The sequence below is a fragment of the Canis aureus genome, chromosome 36, assembly GCF_053574225.1.
Source record: "Canis aureus isolate CA01 chromosome 36, VMU_Caureus_v.1.0, whole genome shotgun sequence".
Classification (NCBI taxonomy): domain Eukaryota; kingdom Metazoa; phylum Chordata; class Mammalia; order Carnivora; family Canidae; genus Canis; species Canis aureus.
Genome location: NC_135646.1, coordinates 8,699,619 through 8,715,982, shown reverse-complemented (window position 1 = coordinate 8,715,982; position 16,364 = coordinate 8,699,619). Strand labels below are relative to the sequence as shown.

Sequence of the window (16,364 nt, the reverse complement as noted above, 5' to 3'; positions counted from 1 at the left end):
AAGAACTAAGAATGAAGATACCCAGAATAAATAAGCTTAATTAATAATGGTGATATTTATTATTTGTTGGCATGCATATATAGAAGAATCAAGGATAGAGCTCTGTTGGGACTTATACATTTGCAAAGTAAAAGTATATAAACCATTTTTCCAAGATTGAATCTTGCTCACTTTAAATTCTTATGTAATGCTGAGCAAGTTTATTGGCATTTGTATACCAAATGGTTACAGAATTCTCTTCCTCATTAAACTATTTGGACGAGTAACTAATAGAAATTAGCTTTGTACATATCAATGATAGACTTGACCCTGACACTGAGTAGGGACCCTTCCCTCTGGCCACAATTCCCTCTAGACTATAAAATATCTTGGAAGAAATAATGTACTAAATAGGCTTTAATGAAATACAAACTTTTACAGAGCTTTGAAAAAGTAAGACTTTACTTGTTTTTTACTTGTAGGGCTAGGCATATTTTAAAAACGTACCCATAGATGTAGAAAGAAATCTAGTGCACAAATAATCTCTTTTCATCAGTAAGGATGGCTTTCCATTTAAAGAAGTAATTTCATATAATTTACTACTTTGCAAAAGAGCAAACTTTAATGAGTCACAAAGATATCCCTGTTCTCAAAACTCAGTGTTTATAAATGGAAATGCTAAAGCATATTAACTGTGAGGCAGGGATCTTCACTAGGGCAGAGCTGAGAATTAGATCCCTAAGACAGGAAATGAGGAGACAATCTTCTTCCTGTATATTAGAATCTCCATATTGTCATGGCTCTGTAGTCTCCTAAAGAAACCTTACAGTGTGTTGAAGAACAGATGGACATGGGATGGGAAAGGTTTGTAGGAATCAGAGTGCAGAGAGGAATGGGGGGGATGGTTGTTGAAAAACTTATGTGGGAAGGAATCTGTCATGATGAGTCAAACTCTACAATGGCTAGAAGTGGGAGCCATTTTGAGGTCTGATGATGGCAGGTACTTGCATGACCACATGAAATATCTTGGAATCAAGTGCGTATATATCCCAGAAAGTAAATGTGAGTAAGGCCATTTGGCAAAGAGTTAAAGCAATTGGCTTTGTGGACAGACAGATCGAAGTTATCTAATCTCATTTTGGTCACTTGCAGGGTAGGTAACATAGGCAAATTGCCCAGCCTCCTTATGCCTCAGTTTCTTTGTCTGTAAAATAGAAGAATAATTCTATCTTATAGACTTATTTTCATGAAGAAAGTGATTTACGATAGTAAAGCACTTAGCATTGATACAAAAAGTACTAACTCTTATCTTTCTTCTTTGAAAGAGTGGTACAAAACATTCAAAGCTATCTGAACCGTGTCATCCATTAGAGAGAGCCCAAGCAACTTTGCTGTGAGACAATACCCAACTCCAGCTTAACTGAGTACAAAGCCAAAGGAGAAGTGTGCCGGTTTCACAAATACTCCTAAAAGCCATGAAGACTAAGCACCAGGTGGCCTAGGCAACATAGAGGTGTCTGTACTTGGGGCTAGAGGCCCTTGCACTGTTGAACTAGGGCCACCGGTTCAGCCTTCAATGACAAGTTTTAGTTCTCTGGAGAATTCCCAGGAATAACTAGAAGAATTTTTCAAAGACCACAAAATTTCCACTCAAGCAGGTAGGGATTTGGGGCTAATGTTTTCCAAGAATTGACTTTAAAGACTTTAATTGACTTTTATTAATCTTCAGACCAAAGAAGCTGCAAGTGCAGGAAATTAAAAACACAAACAAATGTAAGCAGCTCTAATTTTATAATAACAACATATTTCTTTGATTGTATTTCCTGGTCAACCTGACCACCCAAAACATGTTTTAATAGATGTAAAATCATTAGCATGTTGATAGACCTGAGATAGGACCATTCTTAAATATTGAAAACTGAGCTGTACTGTTCACCAGGAAAAATGTTTTGATGCTTCAGTTAATTAGAAGTGGTGCTTACTTCTTTGGCTTCTAAGTAGACCACTGATGAGCTTTTTTGTCCTTTGTAAGATTTTTTTTTTAACTTTATCCCTTAACTTATATAATTACAAGGTGTGAGTCTGAAGATGAAAAGAAAAAGAATGGTAAGAAGAAACTCAAAGTTCTCAAGTCTTCAAAATGCAAATAAAAAAATACAGAGGAAATAATTAGTGTTTGTTAGTGTACAGTCTGGTTTTCTGGCCAGGACTTTTTTTTTTTTTTTTAAAGAGCAAGCATTTTTTCCCAATGTTTGTCAAGACCATTAAATTTAACAACAATCAATCTTGCAAACTAGTCATTAATTCTGTAATTATATATACAAAAAAATGCTCTAGCCTCACAGAAATTGGTTTCCAATGGTATGTTAGATCGTCCAAGGAGAATTCTGCAAAGCCTATCCAAACTTGCTATCCATAGGAAAACTAACAGTTTAATGAGCAATAGTATAATGAACAATCAGCTTGTGACCTGATGCTCTCAGGATACTTAATTTGTAATCCAAAGGTAAAATCTACATATTTGAAAACTAACAAACTCAGCCAACCAAGTACCAAACATTTTACTTGGTACTTGAGAATAGAGATTGATTCCTTACAACCCTAAATCTTTGTTTGTATGTGCCTGTGTGTATGTATCTGTTTATTTCCATGCATGTGGTATATAATGCTATTTTACATATGCAAAGATGACATTATATGACTCACTAGAAACATGTCTTGTCTTACTGGGAATGACAGTCTATTACACTGATGTTCATCATATATTTTCAAGATGGCTGGTTAAGGGATATATATATATATAATTTATTTATTCATGAGAGACAGACAGAGAGAGAGAGAGACAGAGAGACAGAGAGGCAGAGACACAGGCAGAGGGAGAAGCAGGCTCCATGCGGGGAGCCCGATGTGGGACTGGATCCTGGGACTCTAGGATCATGCCCTGGGCCGAAGGCAGGCGCTAAACCGCCGAGCCACCCGGATGTCCTGATATATATTTTTACCAATGAAAGATTCATCTCGAATAAAAAGCCAAAATTTGGAAATGAGGGTAAAAATACCACAATTCAGTGTAGGCTTTGATTTGAAAAAGTGGTAGAAATCTATTTGTTGAGGCTTGGTCCTGATATTTATTTTCTCTATCAAGTATAAACATAGCTTTACAAACTAAGAGATAATTTTCACCTAAATATAAAAATTCTCAAAAGTCACAGCCTCTTTTTTGGCCATTTATCCCTTTCTTTGATTAGCTAGAGATCCAGATTTCATTGAGGCATATTTGGCTACCTAAGAATAATATCATCTATAAATGATTACTTCGGTTGCACTCTGTTTTATATTTCCAACAGGCTTCACGTCACATAACAGAATAGAGTAAGCTGGAACTATAATACCTCGAGCTGGGGAGTCCAGAGTGTACAGCAGATGTTTAACAGATTTATGGAGTGTTTTGAAACCTTCGTTAGTTGTGACATGTGGATAAACCTTCTGCACGACCAGCAGCGCACTAGAGAGTCAAAAAACAATTAAACCAGATCACATTTCAGGGTTTGCAGACAGAAACAAAAGGTTAATTCAAGGAGAAAATGGCTACAGTATAGAAAATTATTTTTATAGCATAAGAGACAAGATGCTGCTTTTGTCGTTTAATTACTTGTCTGTTCATGCACAAAATCCCCCCAAAATGTTCTTGAACCAGACAGAGCACATTACGTTTCCCGGATTCTAAAGACTGGGGAATTCAACAGCCTAAAAGTGAGGGAGTAAAGTTCACATCAAGTGTTTCTGTTAAGACTTACAAATAAGTGGTTAGGAAAAGCAAGGTCCAATGAAAGGATGCCTTTTTTCTCTTTTTAAAGGAAAAATTAAATATTTTTAATATTTAATTAAAATATTTTCATTAAAATATTTTAATATATTTTTCTATATATATATAGAATATATATATTCTTCTAATATTTTTTAATATTTTTAATTCCCCACTTCAGGAATAATAATTACTTAAGCATTTGATAAAATTTATCTTTTGCTAAACAAATGGTAATATTTTTGAAAAAGAAATGGAGCTTGCCCTAATTAAAGACTGCATTCTATCCTCTAAGTGTCCCGTAGGCACTGCTCCAAGGGTAGCTCAAAATTAATATCCAGACTAACTGGCACTATCTTCCTAGAATTTTTATGTTACAAATGAGATGGGCAGTCTGCACTGGGGAAGGCCAATCAGCAAATTCACTTACATTTGAGTTCATTCCATACGTTCAAAAAAGCAATTTGTTTCTTAAGAAATGTCCTTTTAATCCCCTTATTGTCATTAGTACATTAAAAAAAGTTGTCATTGTATGTCTGAATTTCCCAAATACTCTGATTTATATCAATAATCAAGGACAGTGTTTTAATTTACATGAGTAGTAACTAGAACAATAGGCTTTGTTAACACTCTGCCATTGTAGGGCTAAATGTACAAATTAGCTAATAGTTTTTCCCTATGTACCTTAGTCAACTAAAGGCTCACTCCAGCAATAGATTTAGTATGTGCACATACTTTCATCGTTTTCTACAGTATTTTTGAAATTTTTAATATTTAGATGAAGGTCATTTTAGTTTCAGCTCCTTAGCTATGAATAAAAGCTGTATTTGGAAAAGTAAATTTTGAGCATCTTCTAGATTCTAGTATAGTATGAGGTACACATATAGATATGTGCATATGTGTAGATACACACATATATATAATTTTATTTAGTACTCCAATAATTCTGTAAAGTCCACTTTATTTGCCCTGTTTTACACAATGGGAAAATTAGAGCTTGAAAAGTTACATAACGTAAACAAGGTTGCCCAGTATGTATACATGCAGCTGATATTGTCTAATTTCAAAGTTTACAGTCTTTCCATTCTAAATCTTGCCTCTGACACTGAAATTTTGACCCAACATTGCTGGGCAAGAGGAAGGCAGAGATTTCCTGCACAGAGCCCATGGGCATTGGTAACTTGTTATTGTGCTTGGCCATAGATGCTTAGCTGTATTTTTTCATCTCTGCTCTCTCTATGTAACAGTGGATACCTCAGGCATTTTTATATTTGCCCAAAGAATCTTCCAGTTCTCAGACTTTGGGTTCTTTCTGAATCCTGGTGACCACAGAGACAAGTTAGATGGTCTCAGTTTACAGATTTCTGCCAGCCTTCTCCCAGCTTGGCCCTCTCTGCCTGACTCACCTACTCTGTTGTCAAACAGTAACACCTTCAGAGACTGAACCATTGGCAATCTCATTAAAGCTGTCAACATTATTGTTATTAACATCGTTAATAAACTATCAGAAGACTTAATTTATCTTTTCCTTCCAAAACGTTTAACTTAAAAATAATGACACCTGGCCTTCATCCTCTCTGAAATCCTTTGAACCATTCATTGATCAAATATTTTTATTCTACTTCACAGACTTTTTCCCCCTGCTCTTTATCACATAAAAACAGAAGTTACCCCCCAAAAGTCATAAGTAAAGATAATTTTACAAGAGTTTTCATGATTTGTATTTCAGCACAGCTCTCTCATAAATGGTGAAAATCACATACATTTTTTCCATATAGACTTCTTGATTTTTGGGGGGTTGCTCATTTTTGCTAATTTCTGCCATAACATTAACATTATATAATTTAGTTTTGGTGATGGGTTAATAATGATGTATACCTCAAAAAATAAAAAAGTTTTTGAAGGAAATGACTAAAGTTTTTGTGGGGTTCATTTATCTCTATTACTTGACCAACAAGAGTAAGATAAACCAATGAAACTAATTTCATATACAGTCAATTATGTGAGGAAAGTATGGCTCTTACCTACACTGTCAGTTTAATAACAGTAATAAAGAAGATTTATCTTTAAAAAATGGTTTCAAAGCATTCTCCAATAGAAATATAATGCAAGTCACATATTTAAATTGTATAGTAGTCACATTAAAAAGTTAAACAGAAGAAATTAATTTTAATAAAATATTCTATTGAATCCAATATATCTAAAATGTTATTACTTCAATAGCTAATCGATATAAAAATTATTAATGAAATATTTTAAATCTCTTACTATTCTAAGTTTTCAAAACTCACAATGAATTTTATATTTTTGGAGCATCTCAACTCATATGCTAAATTTTTATTGAATATTTAAATATTCAGGGGGGTTCAGGGTGACTCAGTTAAATGTCTGCCCCTTGATTTTGGCTCAGGTCATGATCTCAGGGTCCTGGGATTAAGCACCATGTCAGTCTCCATGCTCAATGGGAAGTCTGCTTGGGAAGTCTTCCCCCCTCCCTTTGCCCCTTTCTCACTCATGCGCACAGTCTCTCTCTCTCTCTCTCTCTCTCTCTCTCTCTCAAAAAAAAATAAATAAATAAAACAAAATAAAATAAAATAAAATAAAATAAAATAAAATAAATAAATAAGAGAGCGAGAGAGAGGAAGAAAGAAATCTTTAAAAAAAATATTTAATCTGTATTTAGATTTCATTACAATGACAGATGAAAAAGCAAGTTCATATACCAACATTGTTCCGAACATACTCAAAATATCAGTGTTTACCATTTAAATACAGTTAAAAATTCAGAGTTTTAGCTAAAATCCACATGTGGTTATCATATCCACATGTGGTTATCATATCCCCAGGCTATCATACTAGAAAAGAACAAGTGTATAAATTAGTAATAAAAAGCTAAATTAAATATTGACCACTTAAAAAAAGAGTTGTTTAAAGTCAAATGTCATTTGCTTTTTTTTTTTTTTTTTTAAGGGAGGGAAGGGTGGAGGGAGAGAGAGAATCCCAAGCAGGCTCCAGTGTGTGGCCTGATATGGGGCTCAAGGTCATAATCCTAAGATCATGACTTGAGCCAAAATCAAGAGATGGATGCATAACTGACTGAGTCATTTACTTTCAAATAATTTGAAGCTATTTCTTTTAGCTATTTCTGTCTTCTTTTTCATTATTATGTAGACTGGTTTACAACATTTGTAATTATTTTTTTTTTAATTTTTTTTTTTTAACTTTTATTTATTTATGATAGTCACAGAGAGAGAGGGAGAGGCAGAGACACAGGCAGAGGGAGAAGCAGGCTCCATGCACTGGGAGCCCGACATGGGATTCGATCCCGGGTCTCCAGGATCGTGCCCCGGGCCAAAGGCAGGCGCCAAACCGCTGCGCCACCCAGGGATCCCAACATTTGTAATTATTAACAGAAAGTATGCTCTATTGCATAAATCTATAATACACACAATTTTATTTAAAATTTTAAGACAGTTAAAATAGCCACAGTGCATGCCCATAATTTACTTCACTAAAATAATGCCTAAAGTATTTTATTTACTTATTTATTTTAAAATCTAAAGTATTTTTTGGATCTCCTATCTTCTATGGAATATTATTTGGTGGGATTTTTGTTTTTTATTTGTTTCTTAGCCAAATTTCATTGAGGTATAATTCACATGCAATAATATGCACTTATTTTAGGTGATAATTCAGTGAGTTTTAACAAATATGTATACTGATACAGCCATTACGCTAATAAGATATAAAAGCATGTCAATAATCCCCAGAAAGTTTTCTCATGTTCCCCCAAGAGATGTCCTAGGACCCACTCATCTAATTTCTAATGCAATAAACTTATTTTAGCAATTTAGAACATCATATAAATGGAATAATATAATACCTATACACCCAGTAGGTGTTCTTTTTTGGGGGGGGGGGCTGGATTCTTTTGCCTGCATAATATTCATATTTATTTACATTATTGTGTGATTCAGTAATCTGTTTTTCTTGTTGAGTAGAATTATAAATGAACTATAATTCTTTTATAATTCTATTTATGGATATTTGGCTTTTTCCTCCAATTTTTAGCTATTATGAATAAATCTGCTATAAACATAGCATATAAGTCTTCATGTGGGCATATGCTTTTTATTTTATTGGGTAAATATCCAAGAATAGAAGGCCACATCATATGGGCCTACTGTTAACTTCATTAGAAGCTATCACACTGCATTCCAAAGAGTTCTATTTGTTTTACCTTTTTGCCAACAATTGGGCTTGTCCATCTTTTAAAATTTTATACATTCTAGTGTGAGTGTGTAGTGATGTCTTAATGTGGTCTGATTGTTACTTTGACTCTTTTTATTGCTACACTATGTAATTCAAATGATTCTCTTTCTCTTTTAATTGATTTATCCATTTGCTTGTTAAAACAGAATACGAATAAGAGCAAGGGGATGAAGTGTCAAAATTCTGGGTGAGTGAAAATTACACCAACTGCTAAAATGAGGACAAGTCTAGAGAACCAAACTTCTTAAGATCTTGCTCCTTCTGTAATTTAGTTATGATGTGCTACTGTGGAAGGAGCATAGGACTTGGCTTTGGATTCCTCAGCCCTGAGTCCTATCTTTGCCACTTACTAGTTCTAGAACTTTGGCTAGGTCATTTGAAAAGCTTTATTTCCTCTTCTACAAAATGGAGATATCAGTTGTCTCAATCTTATAGCATTGTTGTGGAATCAAAAGAGATTAATGCACCAAAATAAGGTCTTATTATAAGGTCTTTGGAAGCTCCTGGAGGCTTTCCAAAGAAGATGAGAACACTCTCTTCTGGTACTTCAGACATTAGAGATGGAATACGTTGTGTTCTTAGTGGCATATTAGAGAGGCAGCCTGGATTCTGGAGTTAGAAAACTCAGGATTAAATCTTCCTTGCTGTATAATCATCAAATATTTCATTTTCTTGACCCTTTGTCACATCATTTACAAAATAAATACTAGTTTAGTTGTAGTGTTTAATGTGGTATATATAAAGGACTCAGTAAAGTGTCTGGTATAAAACAGACACACAATAACTGATAGTTGTTGATGTAGTGTTGTTGTTGTCTTCAATGTGCATTTCTAAATCAGCTACACAGGAGTCAAAGTCAAACTAAGTACGATTCCATTAAATTCGAAATGCTAGTCTGAACTCTTTTATAAGGAAAGTAGCCTTAAAGGGGTTTCTTCTGCAAAAATAACTTCAGATCTTTGTGCCAAACAAAGCCAAACTAGTACGCAAGTTTTGAAATCGTTTATTTATAGGTTGGCTGCACGTGTTGGAAGCCAACCCCACTGAGGTGGCTCAATTCAAAACTCCAACCAACAGGTTATTTTACATTGGATGGTATCAACTAAAACCCAGCGGGACAGTTTATTCTTGGGCAGTTTAAATGCTAAATGCACAGAGTTCTGTTTGTCCCTGAATGAGCCTGAGCCAATGTTCTAATTGACTATTGGTCCTTTTATACACCTCTTTCTCAAAAGGTCTGCAATAACAACTGATAATAGATCCTTCTGGGGGTCTTGGGGGGGGGCCTGTGGTTGAGCATCTGCCTTTGGCTCAGGTCATGATCCTGGGGTCCTGAGATCGAGTCCCATATCAGGCTCCCCACAGGGAGCCTGCTTCTCCCTCTATGTCTCTGCCTCTGTGTCTCTCAAGAATAAATAAATAAAAAGATCTTTAAAAAAAAAGATCCCTCCCTCACTTCCTCACATACTCTTGGATAGCCCTGATGACTCTAGTGTGTGTTTTGCCTTTGCTTAACCAATGCCCTCATCTTCATTGCTAAATTTGCAATAAAGCATGAAGGATTATTTGCCCCATGTTTAAATTACTTACCTAGCAGTGATCCTCACAGGTAACATTAAAAAAAAAAAACAAACTTCTTTGTTCCATTTGATTCTTGTATTTTCTTACCTATTTGCATTTCGAAGAACATCAAGTAGATTGTTTAGTGTTGTGTCATTCTGGAACACATTTGGAAAACTAGAAAGAAGCTGCCACACAGCGGTCTGCTCTTGGACTTGTGAGAAGAAGGACAGCACTTTGACCATTTCCTGGAATACTGTCTTCTGGTTGCTGGGATCACTTGATATCTTATAAAATAACAAACAGGGCAAAATGAGAGTTCAGCATTGTATCATATGACTTACTGTTTTCAAAAGCATTAAAAATTTAGATTTTCACATAATTCTTTCTGATTTCCATATACTTTGAAGTCATTCTTTGCTTGGAAAAATTACAATTTTTAATGTCCTTAAACATAATTGGATTTTTTTCTATACCTCCAGAAATTGGCATATTTCAAATTTGGTTATACTTTTAGCTGTATTTATAAGAAAGATTTTAAATTGCATTTTTGGAAATTAAAATTAATTTCTTAAAATGAAATTAGAGTCTGAGAAATGTTTTTGCTTTTCCCTAGGATCTGGTTTAGGAGTTACAGACATATCTTCTCTGTGTCTATTAGCAGACTTTATCTTAATTATTATTTGGGTTCAGAACCCTTACAACTATATATATTTGCTACCATAATTACACATACACACTTAGTGGAATAAAATATTTCCAAAGTTCTGTTGTCATACAGAAACTTTAGTTATAATAAATGATTTATAGTGAGTGAATCTATTTAATAATCACATTTTTATAATATAAGCAAACAAATAACAAAAACTGTGACTTTTGCTCTTGCTCTGGATCATAGGACCCAATGAGTACTTTCAAAGTAAAGTATGTCTTCATTATATTCCCACCCGAAGTAATTTTCTTAATAAACTCATTCATACTGGTAAAGTCAGGCTTTGTGTTCAGTTGTAATTCAAGTTCTTTCATGCTGAGAATGTGATTTTGAACAATGTATTCTTAACCACACATTCTACCCTACATGACTGCTGAATTTGTTTAGAAAGCATTTTAAGTGCTCTATGTTGAATTGGGGTTATTATAACAGTGTCTCTAATCTGGTTCATTTAGAAAACTCAGATTACTAAAGGTAATTCAAGCATTCTGTACTTAACAAAAACTACAATAAAATTCAGAGAATCAAGAGGAAAGTATCAAAAGTGGATATGTTTCATTTATTCCTGTTTATAAAATTTCAAGAAAATTCTGAGTATTTTTGTGATCTTCATTGTATATGGGGTTTCATTAAATGTAGAGTATGGGTACCTTCTTTGCACATCATAATTTAAGAATAGCATATAAAAGTGGTCATTACCACTTTACAATATAAAGTCCTTGACCCCAATATACAATGTTTTGAAGAGAGGGACATATCGTCTCATCAAAAATCAGATTTTTTAAGTAAGTATGATGTTAGTGAGAAAAATTAAAAAGATAACCCATTATTCTAATTTTTTAAAAGATTTTATTTATTTATTCATAGAAACACAGAGAAAGAATGAGAGGCAGAGACACAGGCAGAGGGAGAAGCAGGCTCCATGCAGAGAGCCTGACGTGGGACTCGATCCAGGATCTCACCCTGGGCTGCAGGCGGCGCTAAACCGCTGCGCCACCCGGGGCTGAGAGTTATATGGCTCCAATAGTTTAATTACTACACTTATATTACAGCCTGAGTAATCTTCCTTAAATAGCTCAGACAAAACAATCTTCATTCACCATAGAGCAAAACCATCTACAAAGATATGTCTATAATAACCATAGTGCAATATTTTCAGTCCAACATTATAATAATTTCAATCTTGCTTATTTATTTATTTATTTATTTATTTATTTATTTATTTATTTATTTATTTATAAATCTTACATCTTTAAATGCAAAGCAGATATGACTTAGATATTGTGTGTCAACCTCTGTGTGAGGAATCCATGCCAAGCATGAGCACATATTCCAGTCAGCATTTCCCAGGCCATGTGGGTTATAGACTTACTCTCTGACTCAAGTGGAATCACCTTGTGGATACAAGAATGGAAACAATACATTTCCTTTCATTGTTTAAGATGTCCTGATAAAATTAAAATATTTACACTCACCTGAGAGAATTGGTTGGTTAGTTCATGGAGAGAAGACTCTAAAAAAGTCATATTGGATAGGCAAAATTTGTTAAAAACGTTTTTCCCTAGAGTGGTCCAAGAGAAGGTGTAACGAGTGATATAGTCTGGATAGCTCTCACACAGTTTTCTTCGTATGTCTTCTGAAGTTGAATTTTGCTCTAACAGCTAAAAATACGTGTGAGAAGAGTGAAATAATATGTTAATAAATATAGATATAAAGTTGTCTAGTCTTCAAGGAAACTGACTTACCTTTAGAATAGCTATTTTAAGGCCCCTACATTACAGCTAGTTTTAAAATAACACTAAAATACATTTGGTTTATTTGTGAAAAGTTACAAGAGAATGTGTGAATGTGGTAATTCTTGTCATTGTTGTTTTAAATGATTCATATATGATTTGTTTAATTGATTTCCTGTCTCTGACCAGAGAAGCTAAATGCATCAGATCTTTTCTGACAAAAATCTTCAGACTTAAAAATCTGAGTTTTTTCCTAGGCATTTAAGCAGCAAACTCGATTGTCCTAACTCTTTGTGACACTTCAAGGGAAACTGGCTGCGATCTTTGGAAGACTTCCAGAGAGGAGGAGCTTTGGCTTCCAAAACCCACAGTAGTTTTTTTTTTTAGAGAGTGGACCAACATGGATTATGTTTCATCTGTAAAGCAAATACTTCATTTAGGAATTATACTTATGAAGAGAAAAGGAAAATATATATGAAAACACATAAAAGTATATAATTTACAACAGCAATGATTGGAAAGTGTTTCTGTAATGGAATCGTAAGTCTTTCACATATTTCACAGTACAGACCAGTCATAGACTAATTTCAGGTATAATAGTGATCACATTCATTATTTTAAGTTGTTTAGGTATTTACAGAGCCAATTATATTTAGTTATAATGTTGAATGGGTCCTTTCTAACAATTAATTCTTAGAACCCCATGAGTGAGGGCCAATTAACTTTATCTTCCCCTTTAAGATTATGTCACAAAAGCTACACTCTGCCTTCCAGCAACGCAGCTTCTAAGTGAATGGAATAAGACAGGATCCACTAATTCTAGGATATACTATAAGTGCCAAGTCTTCTAGTCATTCATCCATATCTCTTTCTTAACATTACACATAAACTCACTCCAAAATGATTTCTCTACTCATTTTTGCAAAGGTTGCAAAAAAGCAGCAAAGAGAAAGAAAGGAATCAGAGAGATTGAGAGAGATTGCTGACACAGGCATCAATATGTCATCCTAATTTTTACATCCCTTCTCTGCTGCAACTACTCTAAAAATATGTATCTATACATAGAAAATTCATTTTTGACTTATCTCCACTGGATATATGACTCTGTGCTGCCTCACAAGATTCTGAAATTTCATTCCATGTGAGAAAGAGAATGTGGGAGTTTCAATACAATGAAGTGTATCTTTGAGAATAGTGTTGTTATCCTAGATATTAAAGAATTTAACTGATCCAGTGAAGACTGTTTGCTTCTAAAAACTAATATGGAAGAAATGGAATGGAATAAAATAACTTTCTCCCCATTTACATTGCTGGCCTGATTTAGGGAGCCTTTAAATTGGAATTAACTGAGCATACTGGGGGCTTCTTATGCCAAATAGGGAGCTTTAGGTATCTCAAATATTATTCTCGTTGGAACTGGACTTTCAATGTCTAGACTAAACTGAACAGGAAAGTCTTATATTTCAGCCCACACTGACAGAACTGCCTTGATGCTTAAAAATGGCTTTGCTGGAATCCCTATTTGCATTGTCCTTTGGCTTATTTACATAAACCAGTTTATGAAGATGCCTCACACAGAATGTTAATTCAAAGGTAACTAACAGCGACATATTAAGTAGCAGAGGTTATGATCACTGAAGAATGAATAAAAGTCGAAGCTATGTCCTATATCCTATGTTCCATCCAGATGGAAGAAATGTCTACTACACAAAACATGGATTGCATATGTGTGCATGTGTGTATGACTGAGAGAGATAGTGAGCAAGAGAGACAGAGAGAAGTCCATTAGCAACTATTGAAAAAAATGATCTCTTTAATTTCTGAAGAGCACATAGAGCAGGGGCCAGCCAAATAAAAGTAGGAGTCTGGCTGGATGAAACACAGTAAGGAAAAGTCAGGATTGTGGTCAACAGAAGAGTACCCGTTCTGCCTAAAGGCATTCAAATTCAATTACCTAAGATCCCTACACACACACACACACACACACACACACATTTAGCTCACAGGCTGCCAGTTTATGCCTCTGATAGAAATTATTTTTTTGCCAGTTGGAATCTTAAAATAAGAAGGATCCATTGGCAAGCTCTCCAAACTATGCTAAAGAAAAGAATTTTACTACTTTAGGGAGGTATTTTCCATAGCTCCAAATTTTCCAAAGGCATTATCAGTATGGATGAGGCAGCAAATTTCATATTAGAGCTTCATTTGCTGTCATGTACCTTTTTTCCCTTCCCTGTTTCAGAAAACTAGAAGATCATATATAATGTGACTCTATCTCTTACTAAAGGATAATCTTAACTTTGATTAAGGCACTTAACAGGGAAATAAAATGTCCAAGACCTTAAAAAGAATTCAGAATGTCGGAGAATTAAGCTTTTTTTATGGAAAGGCTCCTGAGAAAAGAATCTCCCTGAGACATTACTCCAAATGGGAGGGGGTCCCAAATATCTTCCTATTTGGGAGATCCTTTTATTAAGCTAAGAGGCATTTGTTCAACTGCTATTTATTATCAGTCCATTATAAAACTGAGTGAAATTACCTTTTCCAAACCAAGGATCCGGGCAAGGACTTGACTACTATTGAAAGTATCTGTTCCAGTGCTTTTCAAAACAGAACTTGGACTGGGAAATACTGTGGCTGTAATAGAAGAAAGAACAGATTAACATTCTAGACAAATACACAAAAATGGGCAGATTCGCATAAGAATCCATAAATATCACTTGTGCCCTTACATACCCCACAGCAAAAATGTGCTCAAATATGCATCTTCCATGAAAGTTTTGTACTGGCAAAATGGCAAATTCCATTATTATTTCTTTTCACATAAAATTGTGATGGTTTTGGTCTGCTCTTGGGTTTTTTCCAATCATTTTAGATGTCATTTGCTTTCATTCCAGTTTATGTCATTAAACTTCATCACCAATATTATTGCCTAATAAAGTGAATCATTTCTGTGCAGGCTTAGAGGATTTAAGGTGCCTCTACAAGCTCCACAGATCCATCATATCTAACATCTGTTCAAAGGATCTGCCAATGCACATCTGGTGATAATGGTTTTCTTTTTAATTATTCAATTGGGAGGCTGAAATCTGCTTAGGATCATAAATTCTTTCCTCCCCAAAGTGTTTTCTGAAAGATATTTCAGATCAAATAAATGGGATGAAGCAATTAGTCCAAACTACAATATACTCTAATTAAGTAATTCTCAAAGTAGCCTCATCTAGTACTATGTATGATGTGGTAGGGTATTGTGGTTAGGAGTATTAGCTAGAAGATTATGTTCATACCTATAGCATGGATGTTCATTAAGCCAGTATGTTACCTTTAATAAGTTTTGGACACAGATACTTTGTTATCCTCACAGCAAAGAATCTTAGTATTCAAAGATAGAGTGATCTATTATCATGGCGGCCTAAGTTTTGTTATAATGCCTGTGGGGCTGAAGAATTTACCAACTGATTCCTCTGGATCAAGGTGATACATTTGTGAGATGAGTGGCCAGGGTTAAAACATAATCTGTGGCTACTGAGCAAAGCAGAGCTTACTAGATCACAACACCATGATCTTATTTCTACTGTGCTTTAAGCTAGTCAGCCAAATACCCTCAGATCATTCACAACAGAACATTAACTCCTCAGAACCACTCACTACTATATTCCTACTACATTAACACAGGACCTTTGTCATTTGGTCCATCAACCTGTATTGGAATGTTATTTAATGTCATAGTTTTTTGTTTGTTTTTATTTGCGTATAGTTCACATACAGTGTTACATTAGTTTTAGGGGTACAACATAGTGATTCAACCTCCCTATATGTTATGCTATGCTCACAAGTGCAGCTATCATCTATCACCATATAATACTATTACAACATCATCGACTATATTCCGTATTCCCTATTCTGTGCCCTTTACTGCTGTGACTTATTTATTCTGTAAATGGAATCTTGTATCTCCCATGCCCCTTCACCTATATTGTTTGTCCCTCCTCCACTATTTCCTTCCCTCTGACAACCATCAATTTGTCCTCTGTATTTATAGGCCTGATTCTTCTTGTTTGTTTATTCATTTGCTTTTTAGATTCCATTTATGAATGAACTCATATGGTATTTATCTCTCTCAGTCTGGCTTATTTCATTTCATATAATACCCTCTAGGTCTGTCCCGTTGTTGCAAATGGCAAGATCTCATCCTTCTTTATGGTGGCATAATATTCCAGTGTGTGTATATCTGTGTGTGTGTGTGTGTGTGTACACCACATCAACTTTATCCATTTACCTATCAATGAACACTTTTGCTGCC

The 16,364-nt window shown here is 34.6% G+C and overlaps 1 protein-coding gene across 2 annotated transcripts in view; it reads right to left on the bottom strand.

The window, feature by feature from the left end:
• The window catches only part of ABCA12 (ATP binding cassette subfamily A member 12), a 275,603-nt gene that overhangs the window by 89,020 nt on the left and 170,219 nt on the right, over window positions 1-16,364 (bottom strand). For both annotated transcript variants that reach the window (XM_077884812.1, XM_077884813.1), the window contains 4 exons: window positions 14,601-14,698; window positions 11,804-11,989; window positions 9,725-9,903; window positions 3,372-3,484 (listed from right to left, as the gene is read on the bottom strand). In XM_077884812.1, the coding sequence (XP_077740938.1) occupies window positions 3,372-3,484; window positions 9,725-9,903; window positions 11,804-11,989; window positions 14,601-14,698 (576 nt within the window). The remainder of the gene's footprint in view (window positions 1-3,371; window positions 3,485-9,724; window positions 9,904-11,803; window positions 11,990-14,600; window positions 14,699-16,364) is intronic.